The 21,815-nt window shown below is 42.0% G+C and overlaps 1 protein-coding gene across 2 annotated transcripts in view; it reads left to right on the top strand.

Annotated features, from left to right (window-relative positions):
• LAMA3 (laminin, alpha 3) overlaps window positions 1–21,815 on the top strand; it is a 252,466-nt gene that overhangs the window by 120,939 nt on the left and 109,712 nt on the right. For both annotated transcript variants that reach the window (XM_012662686.1, XM_012662685.1), the window contains exons 18-24: window positions 574–673; window positions 4,060–4,216; window positions 6,838–6,970; window positions 9,000–9,142; window positions 12,428–12,525; window positions 13,034–13,187; window positions 19,998–20,158. In XM_012662686.1, the coding sequence (XP_012518140.1) occupies window positions 574–673; window positions 4,060–4,216; window positions 6,838–6,970; window positions 9,000–9,142; window positions 12,428–12,525; window positions 13,034–13,187; window positions 19,998–20,158 (946 nt within the window). The remainder of the gene's footprint in view (window positions 1–573; window positions 674–4,059; window positions 4,217–6,837; window positions 6,971–8,999; window positions 9,143–12,427; window positions 12,526–13,033; window positions 13,188–19,997; window positions 20,159–21,815) is intronic.

The raw sequence follows: 21,815 nt of genomic DNA, 5'->3' as shown, positions 1-21,815 counted from the left end.
AACTAGTCATAAATTGCAAACAGGGTTGTTTCCACTTCTCTTCTACCGGCACACTGTTGGCTTAATTATAATTGGGATGGGAGGGCATCTGTTAATTTTATAAATAACATCAAGACTTAATAATTTTAAAGATATATTTTGTATTATCAGAAAAGCTAACACTATATTTTTAGAGAGAGTGTCGTGGTAAATAGCGAAGTTGCAGGAATAGTGACCCCACAAGGCTACTCCTGAATCTCTCGCACGGCTCCTCGTTAGTGCACATTATTTACGATAGCACTGTGTTTCTGAATCATGTTGAGCTCCTGAGCTCCTGTCACCTTTGCACTGGACAACCGTGTTTGAACTGGCCTGCAGTAGTGCACCTCTGACTTAGAAGTGCACTTTTGGAGGGACACACCATTTTAGTTTGGAAGATTCCTACATATTTGAAACGCTGGCCAGATACAAGATGTGGCAGAGGAAGGAAGGCAGCCACCCTGTGATCATTGGGTTCCCCTTCTTGTAGAGGCGGGGAAGCGCTCAGCAAGGAGGCGACTCGACGGGTAAACGCTGCTGTTTCCTGACTTCCAGGGTGTCAGTGTGACATTGGCGGGGCGCTCTCCTCTGTGTGCAGCGGGCCCTCCGGAGCATGCCAGTGCCGAGGGCACGTCGTGGGAAAGGCGTGCCAGTGGTGAGTCTTCAGGAGGCTTCTTCCCGTGTGCGTGTTGTAGAAGATGGCCTTAGACATTCCTGCCTGTGCTACTGCTCTGGTGAGGAGAGACGCAGTCCTAAGGATGGAGGGCAGATGAAGCTGTCCTATATAATTCGCAGTCTGGACACTTGTCTGTGAGCTGATTAAAACAGGAGGCAAAGTTGCCCATGAAGCCTGTTCCACTGGGTAGGCCACGGAGCAGCTTCACTTGAAAGTTCCCATGGGTGCAAAAAGCCGGGTGGGCAAGACGAGAGCTGGAAGCATGAGGTGGGTTCATGTGTCCCAGCCGCCATGTACAGGTCAGAGGATGAGGAGCCAGCAGATGGACCAGCTCTGGGAGAGAGGGAATTAACAAGGGGCAGCTCCCCATGCCCAGGTACCTGGGCTGATGAGACTCAGTTCCTGCTTCTCCCTTGGGACCCAGGAGTGAGGGATTGGAGAGGCCAGGGTGTTACTAGGCACTGGGGTTGGGGGTAAGAAGACTAGAAGTGGGAAGAAGCGCCTCATCTCACACAGAAGCAGATTACAGTGAACTGCAGGGGCAAGGGGGACGAGGTGGAGCTGGAGGCCAGGGGAGGCTGTAGGAACCATGGCAGTGCACGCTCTCTTCAGCCATCCTATTTAGCACTTTTAAATATTTTGAAGCCATTATCCATCCATAATTTTCCCTCAGTGGAGGGAAGAAAAACTTAAGCTTTAATATTCTGACTTTTAATCATATGCTGGAAACTCTGTGAAATGCAACTTCTTCTAAATCTCAGGTGCCTTCACTACTTGTGTTATCAGCAGATGAACAAAGAAATCTTTTATGTAGTTAAGGTAAAGTGTCTGTATTTGATATGGTGTTTCTCTCCTTTTCCTCGATGTTTGCAATATTTGAAGGCTAAAGGTCAGAGCAACCTAGCTGTGCTTTTTTTGGTCTTTCCCGTTGGCTGTCGCCGCTGGGCCTTGTAATAAGAGAAGGACATGGCTCACACCTGTAATTCTAGCACTCTGGGAGGCCAAGGCGGGAGGATCGCTTAAGGTCAGGAGTTTGAGACCAGCTTGAGCAAGAGCGAGACCCCTGTCTCTACTAAAAATAGAAACAAAAAATTAGCCAGGCATGGTGGCTTGCGCCTGTAGTCCCAGCTACTTGGGAGGCTGAGGCAGGAGGATTGCTTGAGCCCAGGAGTCTGAAGTTGCAGTGAGCTAGGCTGACTCCACGGCACTCACTCTAGCTCGGGCAACAAAGTGAGACTCTGTCTCAAAAAAAAGAAAAAAAAGAGAGAGAAGGACAGACACATCTCTGTAGGTTCGTTTCCCCACCACTAACCAGTGCCCTCACAACGGACCAGAAGAACTTTGTAGATACGTTCATAGACATTTTCCGCCTGTGTTTCACCTCTTTCCACCCTTGTGTTGATAAAGTGGGCATTTCCCTTACTTAACCAGCAAATGTTTCTTCTCCTTTCAACTGTATAAGTGATTGGCTGGTTTTCAGGACAAAATGTTGCAACCAAATGGGAATTAAATTACCCAGCCTGAGGCAAAAATACTGACTTTTACATTACGGTACACGTGCACACACACATCTTGAAATTTAGATCATGTCCTTTGATTTAGTGGCAAATGATAACTGAAAGAAAGGATGGGAAATGAGCAGTGTGGGTGGCATGGCGCCTTTTCTCCAGGTTGACAATCTGTGTCCTTTTTGCCAAATCCTCCCAAATGTTTGTTTATGATATTATCTGAGTACTGTCAGGTTTTCTTACAAGTTTAGAAATCATTCGCATTCACTTGGTTTTCTAAATAATTTTTATGACAATAAATGTAATATATGTTCATTATAGACATTTTAATATATTCATAAAAGTAAAAAGACAGAGAAAAATCTTCATTCCTCTACCCAGAGATAACCCCTTTTAATATTTTTGGTGTATTTTTTTCCAGAGTTTCTTTATGAATAAAAATTAACATTGTATTTTTCATATAATTTGTATCAGTTTCTTCATGTATCTCAAAGATTTCTTATTATCATTAAAGCATCTTCAAAAATATTAATGGTTGTATAATATTTCATAATTTATTTCATAATTGTAGTACATTTACATTGTTTACAAGTCTTCATTGTTATAAACATTCTTTTATGTTAATTCTTTGACACTATCTATAAAAATCACTCTTTATGGAAGTTGAATTACTGGGTCATGGGTATGAGCATTTTTTTTTTTTTTGAGACAGAGTCTCACTCTTTTTGCTCGGGCTAGAGTGCTGTGGCATTAGCCTGGCTCACAGCAACCTCAAACTCCCGGGCTCTAAGCAATCCTTCTCCCTCAGCCTCCTGAGTAGCTGGGACTACAGGTATGCGCCACCATGCCCGGCTAATTTTTTCTATATATTTTTAGTTGTCCGATTAATTTCTTTCTAATTTTAGTAGAGACGGGGTCTCGCTCTTGCTCAGGCTGGTCTCGAACTCCTGAGCTCAAACAATCTGCCCACCTCGGCCTCCCAGAGAGCTAGGATTATAGGCGTGAGCCACTGCACCCGGCCGGTGTGAGCATTTTTAAGGATCTTTGCGAATTGCTTCTGGAAAAGTTGTAGGCATTTGTAATTTTACTTGCAATATAGGAGCACGGTTTTTTATTTCCTTTGACTGATTGATGTTTATGGTTTTAAATCCACTAACTGCTATTAGCTTGTGAACTAGATTGGCAAAATGTATCATTTTGAAGGACTTCGAGTAGTTTGTTAAAAGCCACACAAGCATTAGAGTATTTTTGATTCTTCTCTTTGCCCACCATGCTTGGACTCTTGAAAGGAATCCATTAATAGGCATGTATACAGTTCAAGAGAAAATAAGGGATAGAAAAGTCATTCTAACAATTAAAAAATGCATATAGAGGAAAATGTATCTAACTTGTAAATTCAGCATATGAAATATTTTGTATCATGTTTACCATTGTATTTATGGTGCTTAGCAACAATGCCTGGCATATAGATATTAATATTTGTGTAATGAGTGAGTATGAGGGTATGAATGAATGAATGATTATATAAATAAATAGTAAATAACCTAATTTGAGTTTGCTAAGTTGTTGGCAATCATTGAGAACATATTCAAGGATGCTACCACTATGGGTTGAGCTAAATGATTTTCTCACTTTAATGCTTGGAATGAGTAAGTGTTGAAGGTGTTTTATGTGAATGTTTATGTGAATGAAAAGCATAATTTAGAGAAAGAGCAGGGGACCTCTCTCATTTTTCTTGTTTAATGTATTCTGTCAACATGGCAGAGTTCTTTTAGCAGTAACTTTGGGATTAAAGGATATTCAGATGACCAATGACCCTAATTTGTTGTATCTTTGTTTACTTTTTATTTATAAAAGGCCTGAAAACAACTACTATTTCCCAGATTTGCATCATATGAAGTATGAGATTGAAGATGGCACTACCCCTGATGGAAGGGACCTTCGGTTTGGATTTGATCCCCTGGAGTTTCCTGAGTTTAGCTGGAGAGGATATGCCCAGATGACCTCAGTACAGGTACATGGCCACTAGGAAACAGCTTCATGGTGGTGTAGTCCAGAAACTTACCCACAGCATTCTTGGTGAGCCCCCCAAAAGGTGGCCTGTCCCCAAAACCAGGATTTTTTTTCTCCAGAGTAGGGTTTGGGTTGGAGTTGGGGTTAAACTTAGGGTTTGAGGTAGGGCTGGGCCTTAACTGATAAGCATATATGTGGATTTCATACTTCATCGTTACTTGGATTTGGGCAACAAATCAGAAAGTGAAGGGATTAAAGAAAATGATGTTTATCTCTGGAGACATTTTACAAGAAGAAAGAAATTTCTTTCTTCATCAGGCTATATTATAACATGAGGGACATTTTTCTTTAAAACTACTTATGGAAAAATAAAAATGAGTTAGTTTAAATAATTCCAGGAAAGCTAGTCTTGCTAATTTTTGGCTGATGCCTTCGTTAAACTCCGAATTACTGTGTGCATAGAAACTAAGATAAATGATCAGTGTCAGTGCTATTTAATTTTTCTTTCCCATATTTCTTCTTTCCTTCTTTCTTCTCTACTGTATCTTGGCTTTGCATTAGAATAAATGAGGGAATTCTTTAGAACTTACATAATATTTATAACTAAATAATTCTGTATAGTTATTGAGTGGTTTTGTACTCAGAATTTCTCTTTGAAGTTGGTCTCTTTAAGCTGTTTTTCAGTGAGAAATTCAGAATAAGAGAGGTAAACTGATGACCGTGGTAACCCAATAATTGTCCTTAGCAGAGTCAGGACCAGATATTTCTATCTCAGGCAGCCCGTGGAGTAACTAGGACAGCTTCACAGTTCTCTGGGAGCCCCCACTGATTCTAATACTGCTTTGTACCTGGCCAAAATCCCTCATGCAAGCTGCCTTTCCCAAATAATACCTAGGATCTTAAGACACCTCACTCTTTCTTCCTTCTCCCCAAATACAGCAATTTGTTTTCTTTAGTGTACTGATCTTATTTCACTATTCAGAAAAAAGCAGTGGATTCCATTGAATCATAGTAGGTTGTGAGTAACTGAGAGCCCAGTCAAGGTGGATACTTTCTCACAGGTGCATACAGCTGGTAGACACAAAGGAATGAATTCCAAATGATGGATTTTCTGACGAAGTTGTTTTGGTCAGAGGACTTTGGTGGTGTCCCTAAAAATCACCACTAACTCTACTCTGCTTCTAATACATTTTTTCTTATTTTGTTTTCCAACTTGGTACTAATACTTAAAGATGAATTCAGACAAAGTGTGTGGGCCCACAGGAGCTCCTCAGAGTCAGCCACCTGCAGCTCCTGCTTCCAGAGCAAGTGATCCCACCCAAAGTCAGTCTTTACTGTCACCAGTATCTCACTCTACAAATATCCCCTTCCTTTTAACCAAAGGAGCTGGGGAGAGACCAAAAGACCTAAATGATTTGGGAATTTCCAAGCTCCGTGAACTTTCTTTGGGCCACAGCCAGAGCTGGACATGTAGCCTGTGGTTCAGAATTAAAGTAGTCTACTGCTTCTTTCAAGATCACGGGCTCCACCATGCTTAGAGAGTATTGCCTGAGCCCTAGGCCCTGGGCAGCAGCAGGACCCTTCCTCTGGGATGAAGAGCTACCATTCTTCTCACATAGGAGATTGAGATAAAACTTCATAACACTTAATAGGTGTATTTTAATTACATCCAGATTTTCCCACTATTGTGTTTGGGGTCTTAAACCTTTCCCTAGCCGCTGTGGTTTCTGTGACCATTTGGACTTTATATAGGTGAAGTGGACCCTAGGGTGGTCTCTCTACAGGGCTGTTGGTGTGAAATAATACACTTCCCTCTCCTTCTCTTCTGCCTTTATATCTTTCCCAGCCAGTGGTGGTTGTCCCTGTTACTGTGGTTTTCTTTTTTCTTTTTTTTTTATTTCAGCATATTATGGGGGTACAGACGTTTAGGTTACGTATGTTGCCCTTGCCCCCCCTCTCCCCCAAGTCCGAGCTTCAAGCGTGTCCATCCCCCGGGAGGTGCTCAACATCTCTAATTATCAGGGAAATGCAAATCAAAACCACAATGAGATATCACTTATCTCCAGTGAGACTGGCCTTTATCAAAAAGTCCCAAAACAATAAATGTTGGCATGGATGCAGAGAGGTAGGAATACTCTTACACTGCTGGTGGGACTTCAAACTAGTGCAACTTCTGTGGAAAGCAATATGGAGATACCTTAAAGAGATACAAGTAGAACTACCATTTGATCCAGCAGTCCCATTGCTGGGCATCTACCCAAAAGAACAAAAGTCGCCCTATGAAAAAGACACTGTGGCTTTCTTAAACTAGTCCATCTAATACTCCGCCCTGTCTGCCTGATTACAAAGAAGGTCAAAAGACGATCTGAGTTGCTAAGGGAGTGCGTTTCACTGTAACTTTGCTTGTAAGTGATTTTCATTCATTATTAGACTTGCCTGTTTCCATCTTCCACACATTACTCAGTGCTTGTTGAGTGGGTGTGAATATGTATGTATTTGTGTGTGTGTGCGTGTGTGTGTGTGTAAGTGAAACAGTGAAACTGGACTAAAGTCACTGTTTGGCTAGCATGTCTTTTAAACAGTTGTTTTTTCTACACTTTATGGCTTTTGGGTATTTTTCAGAATGATGTAAGAATAATACTGAATGTGGGGAAGTCAAATCTCTCCTTGTTTCGAGTTATTCTGAGATATGTTAACCCCAGAACCGAAGCAGTATCTGGCCGTATTACTATTTATCCATCCCAGGCGAAGGCAGGTAGGTAAAATTTCAAGCCTCGTTTCAATTAAGAAGTGATTGATCAGTGAAACATTATCTCCAATTTTCACAAAGTTGGTCATCCCTAGAAAACGTTAAGCCTGGCATATAGTCTGATTAGACACTTGTCTTGCTGCTATGTCTTTTGTTACTGTTTCATTCTCTAAACAATCTACTTATTTAAATTTTGCTCTTAAATTTATCGTTAACCGTCATGTTAAAAAAATCGATAAAACAACCCACATACCTTGGCTGAACCCAAGAGGTTACCTCCACTGAGCAAAGCTGTTAATAATTTATAACTCATTCATGGTGAAGTAAGCATCACCTTTTTGGGGTTATGTGAGAGACTTTGGCATACTGCCCTAAATTCTCCCATTGTTTCAAGCAAACCAAGTAGTTCAAGGAGAAACAGGCAAGGATAGGAATTTTTAACATGAGTGCTGTAAAGCACGAAGCACGACAGAGCTCCTGGAGGGAGCTGCAAACCTCACTCGAGGGTGAGGGGTTCCTGCAGGCATAGGAACACGGAAGAGAGCACAGCCTGGCCACAAGTCTGTTCCACATGGACTCAGGGCTTCTACCTGTCCTGGAAACAGATTCTGGAAAGCATTTGCAATCCCACAAGGACACAAAATGACACCGATGGAAATCTAATTTATGATCAAGGTGTACCCGTCTTTGTTTAGAACCCGTGGCCGAGTCAAAATTGGGGGAAGCAGTGACATCGTTCCAAGTTGTATCAGCCAGGTGTGTGTGGCTGGAGGTTGATTAACCAAGAGGAAGAATGAGCAGACTCACTCTGTCACTTACAGGGTGCTTTAGCATCCAGACTGAAGTGGGTTCAAGAGGAAACAGAGTTGAGAGGTTTAGTAAATTGCCTAAGTGCACCACTGCTCTTTGTAGACCAGTTTTCAGAGTCCGAACTCATTCTCACAGACCACTCTGCTCCTCGGTGACAATAGCATCAGCTTCTGCCCTCTGTTAACCCAAGTAGGTGGCAGACATTTTGGCTTGTTTCTTCATCCTCCAGGACACCTGTCCTCCAAGTCTGCATCAGGAGCCCACGTTATGCATTCCCATGGCAAATGATGCTTCTCCCAAATACCACTGTGCAAAATGCTGCCATGTTCTCCTATTTTCTAATCTGTGTACCTTACCTCTCCTGTCCATCATCAGGGAGCAACGGCAATGCTTACTATGTTCACTGCCTTGTCCCCAGAACTTAGTTCCAAACCTGGCACATAGTGGGCCCCCTAGATGTTTGCAGGATGAGAGTGAAGACAAGAATTTGGAGTAAACATTTCTTCTGAAGAAAAAGTTTCAGCTGAACTCAGATGCAACAGTTTTGTTTCTGAACCTTTTACAAATGATCCTCTTTTTGTTTAATGCAGAAGAAAACACATTACTTCCAGAAAACAAACAGAAAACCAAAAGTTTTCTTATTACAAAATGAATACAAGTTCATTCATAGAAGTTAAAATTAAAATTAAAATATAAAAATCACATATAGTGTAGTCCCAGCTACTTGGGAGGCTGAGCAGGAGGATTGTTTGAGCCCAGGAGTTTGAGGCTCTGATGTGCTGTGATTGTACCTGCGAATAGACACTGCAGTCCAGCCTGGGCGACATAGTGAGACCCCCATCTCTAAAAAAAAAGTCACATAAAAACAAAAAAATAAGAAAATAATTTAGTAGCTAATGTACTGTATTGAACTCTTACTATATGCAAGGAACTTTCCTAAACAGCTTATGTATATTAATATACTTATTTAATAAATTAAACAATTATCCATAATCCTAGCATAGATAGCCATTGCTAACATCTTATTGGTGTCTTTCTAGTCTATTTCATACATATGGCTCTGCCTACATAGAACTAAAAAAGTAAGATCAATAAATCTGATCAGTACATATGATTAGTAAACCACCTTAAACTTTTTAAAATGTAAACTGAAAAACTGAATATCTAAAATCATAACACTAACTGATAGAAAAACGCCTTAAGCAGTTCTTTGTATTTCTGATAGGTGCTGCTCAAAGCAAAGAGATCATCTTCCTACCAAGCAAGGAGCCAGCCTTTGTCACCATCCCTGGAAATGGTTTTGCAGACACATTTTCGATCACACCGGGGACATGGATTGCTTGTATTAAGGCAGAGGGAGTCCTCCTGGTAAGACTTAGTTCTGAACAGAGAGCTCCGTGGGCTTCTTCCCACTTCAGAGATGGTCCCATCTAAGACTGTGACCCACAGTGACCACAGGATATCAAAATCATAGGTGGTTTTAGACACAGGGACCATCCAGCCCCCACCCAAGGAACCTATGGTGACATTTGCCCTCAAATGACACAGAAACCAACTCGAGGTATCTTCTATATCCTTTCAACTAGCTTCTCTTGGACAAAAAACAAAAAACAAAAACCAGACAAACAAAAACCCTCCTAAAGGCTCAAAGTTCCAGGAGCTGCTGGCCTGAGACAGGCCCTTCACTGTGTTCCTGAACACGTATGCTGGCACAGAACAGGATCAGGTCTTGGAGGATGACATCGGCAGTCTCAGGAACGAGGCTGAGCAGATAGAGAATGGCATGCCGGTGGTGGACGCTGGGCACAGACAGGCACAGAGACGGCTTAGCGGCTCCTCCTCCTGCAGTGAGGACATCAGCAGACATCCCATTGTCAACAGGACCCAGGAGCACACTCTACAGAGCCCTGGACATTTCACAAGAGTGATAATAGACCCTCCTTGGTAGCGGAGGATAGAAGGACAACTCGTTAGTGAGGATATCCCTGGGCTATCGCCTCTTCTGTTGATCTGTCTTGCTGCTGGATGTGTTATCCTAAACCTCATTCAGTGCAAGTATTTCTGTACATGATTTCTGAATTTGCAGAAGCTGGTCTCTCAGATCACCTACAGGGTGCAACTAATAGCTCCTCACTCATAGGTCCCATGTTTCTTTCCTGCCCAGCCCTGTAGTAGACATTATGTGCAAGGCAACAGGAAGGACACACAGTCCTGCTGGTGTGTTAGATACCAAGCGGGGTAAAATCTCTCCTATCAGGTATCCTCCATCCCTCCTTGTCAGTCCTCATGGTTGTAGTTGTTGCTTATGCCCCTTTTCACCTGGTAGTCTGTTGTCGTCAGTCGACTGCCAAAACTTTGTAATGACATAAATAAGTATAGACCTTCCATCTAAAACGTTGCCACATTCAGCAGGAAGTAGCTTGATGACTGTGTTGCCCCTCCTCCCATAGATATGGAAGGGTAAAAATTGACAGTGGGGAATATGTAATAGAAGATGGTCTGAAAAGGGGTAAAAATGTTTTCTGTCTCTTCAAAACTCCCTCACCGTTTTTGAGAACTAAAACCTACATCCCTGCCTCATGCCAGTGGCTGGGAGGGGCATGGGAATGTGCTTTGTTCTTTGTGCCACAGGAGATGGCTTGGGGGAATTGCCTGGTTGGAGGTAATGAGATTGTTTTAGCCAGAGATGGGATTATGGGACTAATCAGAACCTTTAAAAGCTCTGTACTTCTGCTCAGAGGCAGGACATTGGTACTTTGAGACAGGAGTCTGCCAACCTCCTCATTTGCCAGCAAATTAATAAACTCTTTCTTTCTCCTCCAAAAAAGAGACTCAAAGCTATCAGAAAAAATGCAAAACCTTCCTGAGCACATGTCCCCGCCCTTCCAAAGCATATTTGGGATTTTCAAGCACGAATCAGAAGGATATCTGTAACATAAGCCTGTCTGGGGATTGTGCACAACAAAGTCAGAAGGTTCTAGAGGATGAGAAGACACTAATTTCAGTGACGTTCTCAGTGGTAACAAGAGAAGGAAGAGGCTGCAGGAGCCAGTGCTTGTCTGTGACACTCTTCCTGCTTTCTCCTGCCTTAAACCCAGGCAGTAGTCTCCCCACACAGATTGCCTTCTACACACAACTCTTCATCAAGGGAAAGGCTGTGTCTCAAACACTGATGGAACAGCCAGAGAAGCCTGTTCTCTGAGACAGCCCTCTTTGATGTGTGCTTTGAGGCCTGTTTTAGTTTATAGCAAGGTCTTTTCAAAATAAAATATTTGGGAAAAGCTTGGGGTGGAAAAAATAAAGCTTTTTCTTCTGGCCCAACTTCATTGATTGGCCATGTTAGCAAATCTTAGGCAAGTCCCTTAATTCCAATCCTGCCTCAGTTTCTTCTCCCATACAGCAGGGACAATACTTATTCTAATAGGTCCTTTCCAAATCTGGGATCTTACAAAAATAATGTGAAGGTTTATGCTGTCCATTCAAGACAGCATAAGAACAAGAAGTCCCTGTTCTTGTATCTTCTTAGTAGAAAGCTTTACTGTGTTAAAAAAGTTCAAGAATGTTTCACAATGTTAGAAATGAGGAAGAGGAGAATTCCATTCATACCAAAAATGGGTACAAAGTTGGACTAAGGGGAAGAAAAGGTACAATATAAAAGTTCCTACCTAGGCATGGAAGATGCTTGATGACATTTAATCTGTGTGATTGTGTAGTAATATTAATACATATGTATGCCTCCATGTTATGATCTCATTTTCTCTAAAAATATTTTATTGAACGCTTATTATCAACCTTTCCTTTTCTAGGATCTGTGGGACCATAAAGTAATGAGAACATACAGTTCCGACCTAGGAAACTTACTCATATAACAATAACCATTTAAAAATGAAAACTCACTCTGAGTCCCCTGAGCCATGATCTGCTACTTTTCCCCTCCCGTACATTTCTCTCTGAGGTCCATGTATGAGCCTCATCTCAGCTGAGGCAAACATCCCCTCCCCGCTTCCTTCTGCAGATATGTGGCGCTGCCAGGACGGCTGGGAGCTGTCAGTCATCCACGTCTCAGAAGCCTGGAGCTCTGCTCTTTCCTGAAGAGCTGCTTAGCTGAATTTACGTTGTGGGATTCGTTTGGCACATTCAGTGGAACATGTTCTTCCTCTCATTTCTGGGACAGGCAGCAGGCCAGTTCCCTCCTATGAATCACCAGATCACAAAGCATCACTTTTTATACCATGCCAGTTGAGCGCTGCTCGGGTGTGGGGGCAGGAAGCCATCAGACATGATCCACGTTCAGTGTGCTGTACTGATGGAGACAACCAGCATTTCCAAGGAACGTTTGACCTATTGACCTTTGTTATCTTTGTAAATGTTTGAATTTCTAAACAAACTGGAAGAGACAAATTTCTCCTGAGAATTGAAAGATAGAACCGTCCACATTGAGGAGCTTCTCTCCAATGCATAAACAACCTCAGATGAGTTGCTTTGGGTGTTCTCGTGACTCAGCACGAAGAACAAAGCAGTTGATATGGAGAGTTTAACTAGTGGCTTCACCTGGTTATTATTTATTTAACTAGGATGTTGGGAGTATTATATTACCAAAGCGGGGCTACCATCAAAATGAATAATTTTGTCTTTTTGGTCTTTATTTACTAGGATTACTTGGTGCTGCTCCCCAGGGATTACTATGAAGCATCTGCCCTCCAGCTGCCAGTCACAGAGCCATGTGCCTCTGCAGGATCTCCCCAGGAAAAGTTAGTACGGGACAGGAGGTGCAGATGCAGCATTGTCCGGTGGCCTCTAAATGAGGAGCTTTAAATGCAAGGGTTCGTGAGAGGGCTCAGGATCCCAGCTGCAGGCTGAGGCTCTGGATAATTATTTGTGATTTTCTTCCCTATCTTACCTGTGTCCTTCAAGTACGAAGCACAAAGCACTGTGCACACCGTGGCTGGTTTAGGAGTGGCCACCACGCTCTAGCGTGCGGTAGTGCTGTTGCAGGCCCAGGTAATACCCTCAAGGTCATGCATCCAGTGAGGGGAAGAGCTTAAACTAGAATCTGGGTTTGCGGACATTTGTTTCTTCCCTTCTTCATGCAGATGAAAATTTATTGCTTAATTTCTATAGTTGATGCTTAGTAAGAATTTGTTAAAGGAATGATGAATGAATGAGTGAATTGAATGACTAAGAGTGGTCAGAGATGTGCTTCGATATTCTGTTTCGTGTTCTCAGTTGTGACTATTGATTTTGTTGTTGTTGTTGAAGTTGCTTGCTTTACCAGCATTTGCCAGTGACCAGATTCCGCTGCACCCTGGCTTGTGAGGGCAGACACTTCCTGCTTGAGGGACAGCCAAGACCCTTGGCAGTGCAACAGCCCACACCCGCACACCCCGTCATGGTGGACCTCAGCGGGAGAGAGGTGGGACAGGCGTTTTATTTGTAGTCAAAGCTACTACTACCTCCCTGTCTGGTAGAATTTCTCAGAGGTGTTAATCGACATTTGCTGAGTTCTCTGGGTGGGGGCTGGATGGTACACTGTGTGAAGCCATGTTCAGCTTGCTCTTTGAGCACTTTTTAGACATGGCAGGGATGTGGGAAACCACAGAATCCTTTCCTTTTGGTTACCTGGACTTACAAGGGGGCATCCTGTTGCTGCTGATTTGGGCCAGGATCTCTCTTAAAAGACAGATGAGACTCAATTTAAAAGGCTTCCAGAAACTGCACAGCTTAGCCTAGAAGGATACCACTTTCACTGACTGTTCAACCCCTTAGGCTAAGCAATTTGTAACAGCTGAATTCCTTGAATTTAGAATCCGGAACTGCTACACCCCAAGGCATCTACCGCATGGCTTGGAGAACAGGTTGCTACAGGTCTTGGCCTTACTCCTTTCCCAGGAGTTCTTTGAGCCTCACAACCAAATTTAGACTATACTGATGTAAGAGTGGAGTTAGAAGTACAGTATGTCAAATAACAGTAGAAATACACAGCACAGCACCTCAAAATGAAGACACTGAAAAAAAACTTCCTCCACTATATTTTCGTTCTTTACTTTTTCTGTAATGTTCTGTTTTATACCTCTGAGGAAAATGAACATTTGAGGGATTAAATTTGCAAAATGAAAATATATATGGAATTAATTTTAACTGAACATTTAGATGTGCACACTTTTATAAACTATATGCCTAACATTGTGAAGGTAGCAGCTAAAGGATTTACATATATTTCTTAAGTATAGTCTTCAATTCACTTTATTTTATTAGAATTTGTGTTCTATGAAATAAACTTGATAAACTTGTTGTGACAAGTAAAACAGTATGGATATGCATAAAGAAAAACAAAATGGCCTTCCCTTACTCCATTCTAATACCAAGTTTGTGTCTCCCTGCCTGCCTGTCTATGCTGTGTGTGTGTACACGTACATACACTTACGTATATGGGTGTAGGTTTGTACATACTTACACATATACATAAAAATGCGCATACATACACAAGTACACATATATGTATGTGTTTGTGTGTGTATTTGTGTGTGTGTGTGTGTGTGTGTGTTACCCAGACAATGGGGAGGTACAGTGGAGAAGGGCTAACCTCCAGGAAATGATGCTGATGACTCATCAAGAGGTGGCCTCACCTTTGATTTAGCCTAGAGCCATAGCACTGAGCATGGCGGTTCATGCCTGGCTAATTTAAAAAAAATTTTTTTGTATTGGTGGGGTCTCTCTAGTTGTCCAGGCTGGTCTCAAACTCCTGGCCTAAACAATCCTCCTGCCTTGGCCTCTCATAATGCAGAGATTACAGATGTGAGCCACTATGCTGGCCAAAATCCACAACTTTTTGAGGGCCAACATAATGCTCAAAGGAAATGCTCATTGGAGCATTTTGTATTTTGGGATTTGAGATGCTCATCTGGTAAATAGAATGTAAATATTCCAAAATCCAAAAGAAGTCCAAAATCTGAAGCACTTCTGGTCCCACACATTTCAGATAAGATATATTCAACCTGTATAAACTTAAATTAATTAAACTTAAATGCAGTTTAAAATAAGTTCCTCAGTTTCACTAGCCACATTTTAAGTGCTAAGTAATCACATATGTCTAGTGGCCACCCTATTGGACAGCACAGATTATAGAATATTTTTATCATCACAGAAAATTCTACTGACAGTGCTTTTATAGACCCTTGTGCTAAAATTCAGAGACTTACAGAGTTAGAAGAGGCCTTGGAACTAATCTGATTTTCCTTCCTGTGAAAGAATTCTTTCTGCATTATCCTTGTTATGTGTTATATTTACTTAACCCTCTTTTGACTACTTGAATTGATGAGAGGCTCACTTGTTTTAGAGGTGGCCTGTTTGCTGTTTTATAGTTTTATAACTCTTTGGCTCTTTGTTCTGCTTTCTGGGTGAATTCCTCAAGACTCTTTTACAATACATAAATATTCTATTTCACTAGCTCTGGTCTGGAATTTATCCAGCTTATTGATTCAGTTTAATTTATACTTTTAATTTTAAAACTTTTTGATTGACTCTTTCTCATATTTACTTTTTCTTATCTTTTCTGCCAGTTTTTGTTTCAAAAATGTCATGTACTTTTTAGTGGAAGTTATTCCTTTTATCTTTTTGAATATCCTAAAGCCCGTATAGCCAGGTATATTTCAGAAATTAGGAATTTTTAAGATTTTTTAAAAAAGAACTTCTGCAGTGAGGTCTGGAGCAACACCCTGTAGTCAAACAAGTTAACCTTTCTCCAGCGAAAAGCATGACTAAGCACACCAAGACAGATACAGGAAGACTTTGTACAAAGACTTAGTTCAGGTCAGACTTTGCCAGCAAGTGATGATTGGTTAGGTTAGGTTTTACCATCACCAAAGTTACAAAACTGATTTCCTTTTCAGAGTGGGAGAATTTCAGATCACTGACCAGTACACTTAAAGTCTTTGACAGGCTATTCCATAAAATTCATCTTATCGGAAGTAAACTCATCTTCTAATTGATGATTTTGTTACCTTTCTCCGTAGTAGATTTCTTTATATGTTTGGAAATTTTTTTTGCAGGCTTATTGGCTTATTTCAAATGAGAGGTTTTTATCCCGTACCTCTTTCTCTACACCTGTTTCAGCCTAGCAGTTTTGCAGTGTCTTACCTAGTCCACAGGACCTTAGCCCAGAGCCAGCCACTACAATGTGTCCCTCTGTTGTTGTGATAGTGAGGACAGCACCGATTCAAATACTGAGCAGGTAGATGGCTTATCTCAGTTCCAATCATGAGGCCACATGTTTGATCTTTGGTTTCCAAATTCCAAACTTCTTATAAAGCCCTAACCCAGGTGGCAGATTGGCAGCAATATTGTTTTTTAGCTTCTTTTCATGATGGGATGAAACCCTCATCCTTGGCTTCAAAAAATGGGCCTGGATCTGGCCACTGTCTCTTATGGAGCATTTTTAGTTCTCTTTATTCTACATGAGCTGAACTACTGACCAAAACAGCTGCTTCCAGACCCAGAGGACAACAGGCCTGGGACTTAAGCCCCAGTGCCATTTTGAGTTTTTCTTTTATTTGTATTCTATGTCCCATTTACCTTTGATCCCAAATGTTTCTTTTTGTTTTTCTTTTAAAACGTTTTATCCAGAGTTGCTGTCCCTTGGAGCAGAAGAGCAAACATGAATTCTCTGTGTCAGCTGAACTGGAAGTCACCCATCTTTTAAAAATGCTAAATTCTAACCTATTTTTACTGAAATCCTTCTTTCCTCTCCCATGACTCAGACACTGCTCCATAGTTCTTCTCCCCTTTACAAAGAAACTTCTCCAAAGAATTGTCTGCACCCCTGTTTCTAATTCTTTCTATCCTGCTCACACCTCAACCCACTTCAGTCTGGCTTCCACCTCCCACTCCATTAAATTTTTTTGCCAAGGCTTCCAATGATATCCTTGTCACCAAATCCAATATGTATGTTTCGGTCGTCTGTTTAATTTCTTATCAGCTTTCAAAACTTGCTGAACCCTCCCCCATGTTCTAAAACACTCTCTTATCTTGTTTTTCATAATTTAAGAGTGGTCTGGTTCTCTTTCCACCTCTCTGGCTGCTTTGCCAAAATATCATTTACAGGCTCACTCTCCTGTCTAGCCACAAAATGTTAGAATTTGTCAAGGCTCAGTCCTAGGCCTTGTCTCACTGCTTTGTATTCTCTCTCTAAGCACTCTCATTCATGCCGTGTGAGACACCAGCTTCACACGCTTAACTCCCCGGTTGGCATGCCCGGTCCTACCTCTCCTTTTATATGCAGGGCAGCAGATCCATCTTCCATGTTGACATTACCTCTATAATGTCTCAAAGCCACCTTAAATTGCACTTCAATGTTCCCTATCTAAGTCGATTCTACTACCATCCATTTTGCTGCACAAACCACAATTCTTAGGGTCATCCATGACTTCTTACATTCTCTCCCCAACCAAAGCCAATCTATCCCCTAGTCTGTGTCCCAAACTGTTCTTGAAACTCTCCTTCTATCTCCCTTGTCCAATATACCATCATCTTTCAGGAAGATCTTGCAGTAGCCTCCTAGTTAGCTCACCCACATCAACTCTTGCCCACTGTACCTCCCCATTCATTCTCCATACTGTACTGATGGGAATATCTGATCATCACACCTGCCCTCCCCAACGATTGAAAGATTGCAGTACATCTCATTGCTCTTAAGACAGAGATCATTTTAACACCCCTTATAAAGCTTCCCTTCCAACCTCCCAATTTTATCAGAGCCCCTCTTGCTCTGTTCCTCGGTCCCTCGGGCCTGCCTTCAGACTCCTGGACTTGCAGTGTGTGGGACCCTACAGCCTTATGTGTTGTAGTGTAGCCTCCTACTGCAGGCTGTTCCCTCTGCCCAAATGCTCTTCCCTCCCCTTACATCCTGTTATCTACTCCTTGTCCTCCATGCTCAGCTAAGTTGCTTCTTCTTCAGTGAAGCCTTCTCTTCTCCCTCATCTCCCTGACCAGCTCAGGCCCCTGTCTTACACGTTTCCACAGCACCTCTGCAGAGCATTTATCACACATGTAATTTTACACAGTATTTGTCTAATTATCTAATTATTTGATTAAAGTCTGTCCGAGGGCGGAGACCGTGTCTGCCTTGTCTCCCATTGTGTGCCCATCACCTGGCTGGCGGACTGGCATAGAGTAGATATTCAGCAATTGTTGGTGGCCAAATCATTTGAATCCTCATTTTGACATCGGACTTGTTAGTTATCTTTCTTAGCTTTGTGTGAGCATCAGATTTGATAAACCCACCTTCCACGTCTTTATCCTGGAACATCAGTAACTAGGAGAGTGCAGTACTGTGCCACAAAACCAGAAAGATTCCTCTAGTTTGATGCTGGTTTTGTTGAAATTCCCCTTTTGTAAAGGTGAATAACTGATAAGAACAGCAAACAGTAAAGTTTCTGTTTGCCATCTTTTATGTCTTTTGTCGGAGTTTCTCAAAACCAGCTTTTACCATCCAATGGATTTTGATTTATTCCAACAAGTCTTCCAAAAATCAATCCTTAGGAATCAGAGTGGGCAGAACAGTAGAAATTTATAATAGAGTGCTGTGGTAGAACTGGCAGCCAATAATAACTTCTGGGAGAGAATATGGTATGTCATTAACCTGGGAGTGTTTCGTGATGGGATAAAGACAACCAAGCCCTTGTTTGGAGATGTCCAGGGGAGAAGTGCTGGCAATAACCTCTCCACGTGGACCAGTGGCAGTGCCATATTTCACTCTATAGCATACAGTCACGATTGGTGTGGATAATCCGCACTTTTTTCCTGAAGGAAGTTTTTCCATTATTTAAGTAATAGAAAAATCACTATGGAAAACAGCAGCTATGTGATTCAGAGCTGTTCAGAAAGAATAATGAATATGAATTTCCTGAAGCCAAGAAAAGGGGGGACCATTTTAATCAAGTGTGGTGAAGCTCACCTGGGCCTGAATTTCTGGGCTGAGGCAGGTCACTCTGCTAAGGAACGAAGTTCTAATATTGGCTCGGATATTAAATATGCACGCACACTTTGACCCAGAAATTTCACTTCTAGGAATGTTACAGACATATTAGCATAAGGATATACATATGGTAATGGTCAGATAGCATTGTATGTTGTTAGAGACAACCTAAGTGTCCACCAATAGGAGATTAGTTAAATAATTTTATATTCCTACTGTGGGATGCTAGGCAGCCATTAGAAAAATGAAGTGTATCTGTATGTGCTGATAAAGACACTTGAAATACCAGTAAGCAAAAAAAGAGCAAGTAATGGTAAAAAGCAATAATCACAATTATAATCATCAATGTTTTTTATAATGCTTATTTTCTGCCAAATACTGTTCCAAAAGCCCTACATGTATTAATTCATTTCATCCTCATAACTGTCTTAAGAGGTGGGCACTACCGTTATCCCCATTATACTGAGGCATACAGATGTTAAGTAACTTGCCCAAGCTCACACAGCTGGAGGAAGTCTGATTCCAGACCCCAGCCTCCTAACCAATAGGTGGTATGGTGGGGGCAGGGGACACTTTTCTTGTAAAGAACCAGATAGTAAATCATTTGGGCTTTGCAGGCCACATGTCTCTGTCATTGTAGTGCACAGGCATCCCAAGTTGCTATGATCACAGTTGTTCTTACAAAAACAAAACGTGTGTACATATTCAGGCATAGAAAATAGTCTGGCTGTATGAAAACCGAGCTAGTAATGATCATTATCCCGGAGTAGGGTGTGTGTGTCACTTTTACATTATTTCTATTCATATAATTTAAATTTCTTTTTTAAAGAACAAAGAGCCTCAAGGCACATTTCCATCCCTCTTATCCCCCATTGGTGATTCCTTTTTACTTCAAGTTTCGGTGTGTCTTTTACCTTGAGGGACAAGTGGCTAAAACATTCCTGGGAAGAAAGAATAAAAATCCCTGTGCTACATCGGGTTTTAGAAAATAAAAATACAGGACGCCCCATTACATTTGAAGTGCAGGTAAACAATGAATAATTATTTATTGTTTATCTAGATGTAAAATTTAACAGAGCACTATGTATTTTATCTGGCATCCCTCCTTATGGGACTGTATTTCTCACTAAGATGACATATAGAAGTACTTCCAGAGTGTCTTCTTAGCTCTTTTTTTGCCATTGTATATGTAAGTATATCCGGTATGTTTCACGTCTGGTTGACGGTCTGTCTGCTCGGCGTCTCTGACAGGTGGAATTGCATCTGCGGCTACGTGTGCCACAGGTTGGCCACTACGTGGTCATGCTCGAGTATTCCACGAAGGCAGCCCAGATGTTTGTGGTTGATGTGAGAGTGAAGAGCCCCGGGTCTGTTCTAGCAGGCCGGGCGAACATATACAGCTGCAAGTACAGGTAATCAGTCCCATCCCCGGGAACCCCTCTGTCACAGAACAATTAAGGAATATGCCTTAGCAACATTGGTTTTTATTTGCATTGGAAAGTCGTTTCCTTTTGGAGGAAGATCTTGAAAACTTGCAGGTGAACAGTGTTGTGGTCCAACACCATCCCCAGGGTGGGTACCAGGAATCTTCTCTGTTGGCAGCATCTTGAAAATGTTGCATTTTCTTAAACAGCTGTGTGCTATACCTGCCAACTCCGTTCAGATTCACATGAAGCAGCACAGCCTCTTTATTTGATTCTCTGTCCCTCTGGTGTGGGGCAGTGAACTCGGTGCTCTCAACTCAAAGGCTGTGCCAAGTACAAGTGTGCACGGCATCAGGAAAAGACTCGTTCTTGATAACGTGAGAAGGTGCACACCCACCTTCACAACACACCTTCAGAACTGGGGAATTCATCAGAATGTTCGATGATTGTCAAATGAAAAAAATGGACAAAAAGCTTTATTCTAAACAAATTCTAAAGGAGCTGTAACCAACAAAGGACTTAAAAATTTGCCCCAGTGAAGTTCTTCTCTTCCAAGAGCACTGACATGGGTTTATTAAAATGATTTTCTTTACGTAATATTTCAAGATACATGCAAATGTTCAGAGCATGCTTTTTTTTTTTTTCCCTTTTTTTTTTTTTTTTTGAGACAGAGTCTCACTCTTTTGCCTGGGCTAGAGTGAGTGCCATGGCATCAGCCTAGTTCACAGCAACCTCAAACTCCTGGGCTCAAGCAATCCTTCTGCCTCAGCCTCCCGAGTCGCTGGGACTACAGGCATGCGCCACCATGCCCGGCTAATTTTTTTTTATATATATATTTTTAGTTGGCCAATTAATTTATTTTCTATTTTTGGTAGAGACGGGGTCTCGCTCTTGCTCAGGCTGGTTTCAAACTCCTGAGCTCAAACAATCCGCCCGCCTCGGCCTCCCAGAGTGCTAGGATTACAGGTGTGAGCCACTGTGCCCGGCCAGAGCATGCTTTAATTAAAGAATCAGGTCAAGGGGTGTTTCCACGTGAAATTAATTGTATAATAAATGGCGCTGCAAGTTGGAGTCCCTTGAAACAGCAGGTGGAGAACCGCAGTAAATCTATCCAGTTTTTGGCCAACGCCTTGAACATTTTATTACCAACATTTCGTGTTGCTTTTTGTCAAACTCAAGATGACCTGAAGAAGTTGGACATTTTCCCTGTTGTGAAAATGAAAAAAACTTATGAAACGAGTTACTTTTTAGTAGCTTGGGATGGAAAATTTTATGAGACTTGATAAATGGTTATTGAATTAACACCATGCCCTCAGCATCCCTGCACAGCCGCTGTGAAGGCTTTGTCTCTGGGATGATGACAGAGAAACCAAAGGACATGATCGTATTTGGATTTTTAACAGGAACATGAGATGGGCCTAAAAGAGTTCCCCAGAATGTTCTGTCATTATCTGAAAATATGAGCTGCATCTATAGGTGACATCGGCAACCACTGGAATGGATACTCCCAGGTGGGTGGGTCACCATGTCACCGAAGGCCTGGAGACTGTCAGCCACAGGGTCTGGGGCAGGGCTTCTCCACACCACATCCATCCAAGCCCACCCCCCGGGGCAGCTCCTGACTCCTTCCCCCTCCAGATCCCAT

This window comes from Propithecus coquereli, unplaced genomic scaffold (assembly GCF_000956105.1).
Source record: "Propithecus coquereli isolate 6110/MARCELLA unplaced genomic scaffold, Pcoq_1.0 Scaffold773, whole genome shotgun sequence".
Lineage (NCBI taxonomy): Eukaryota > Metazoa > Chordata > Mammalia > Primates > Indriidae > Propithecus > Propithecus coquereli.
The sequence above is the reverse complement of the archived record's forward strand: the minus strand, read 5'-3'. Positions and strand labels throughout refer to the sequence as shown.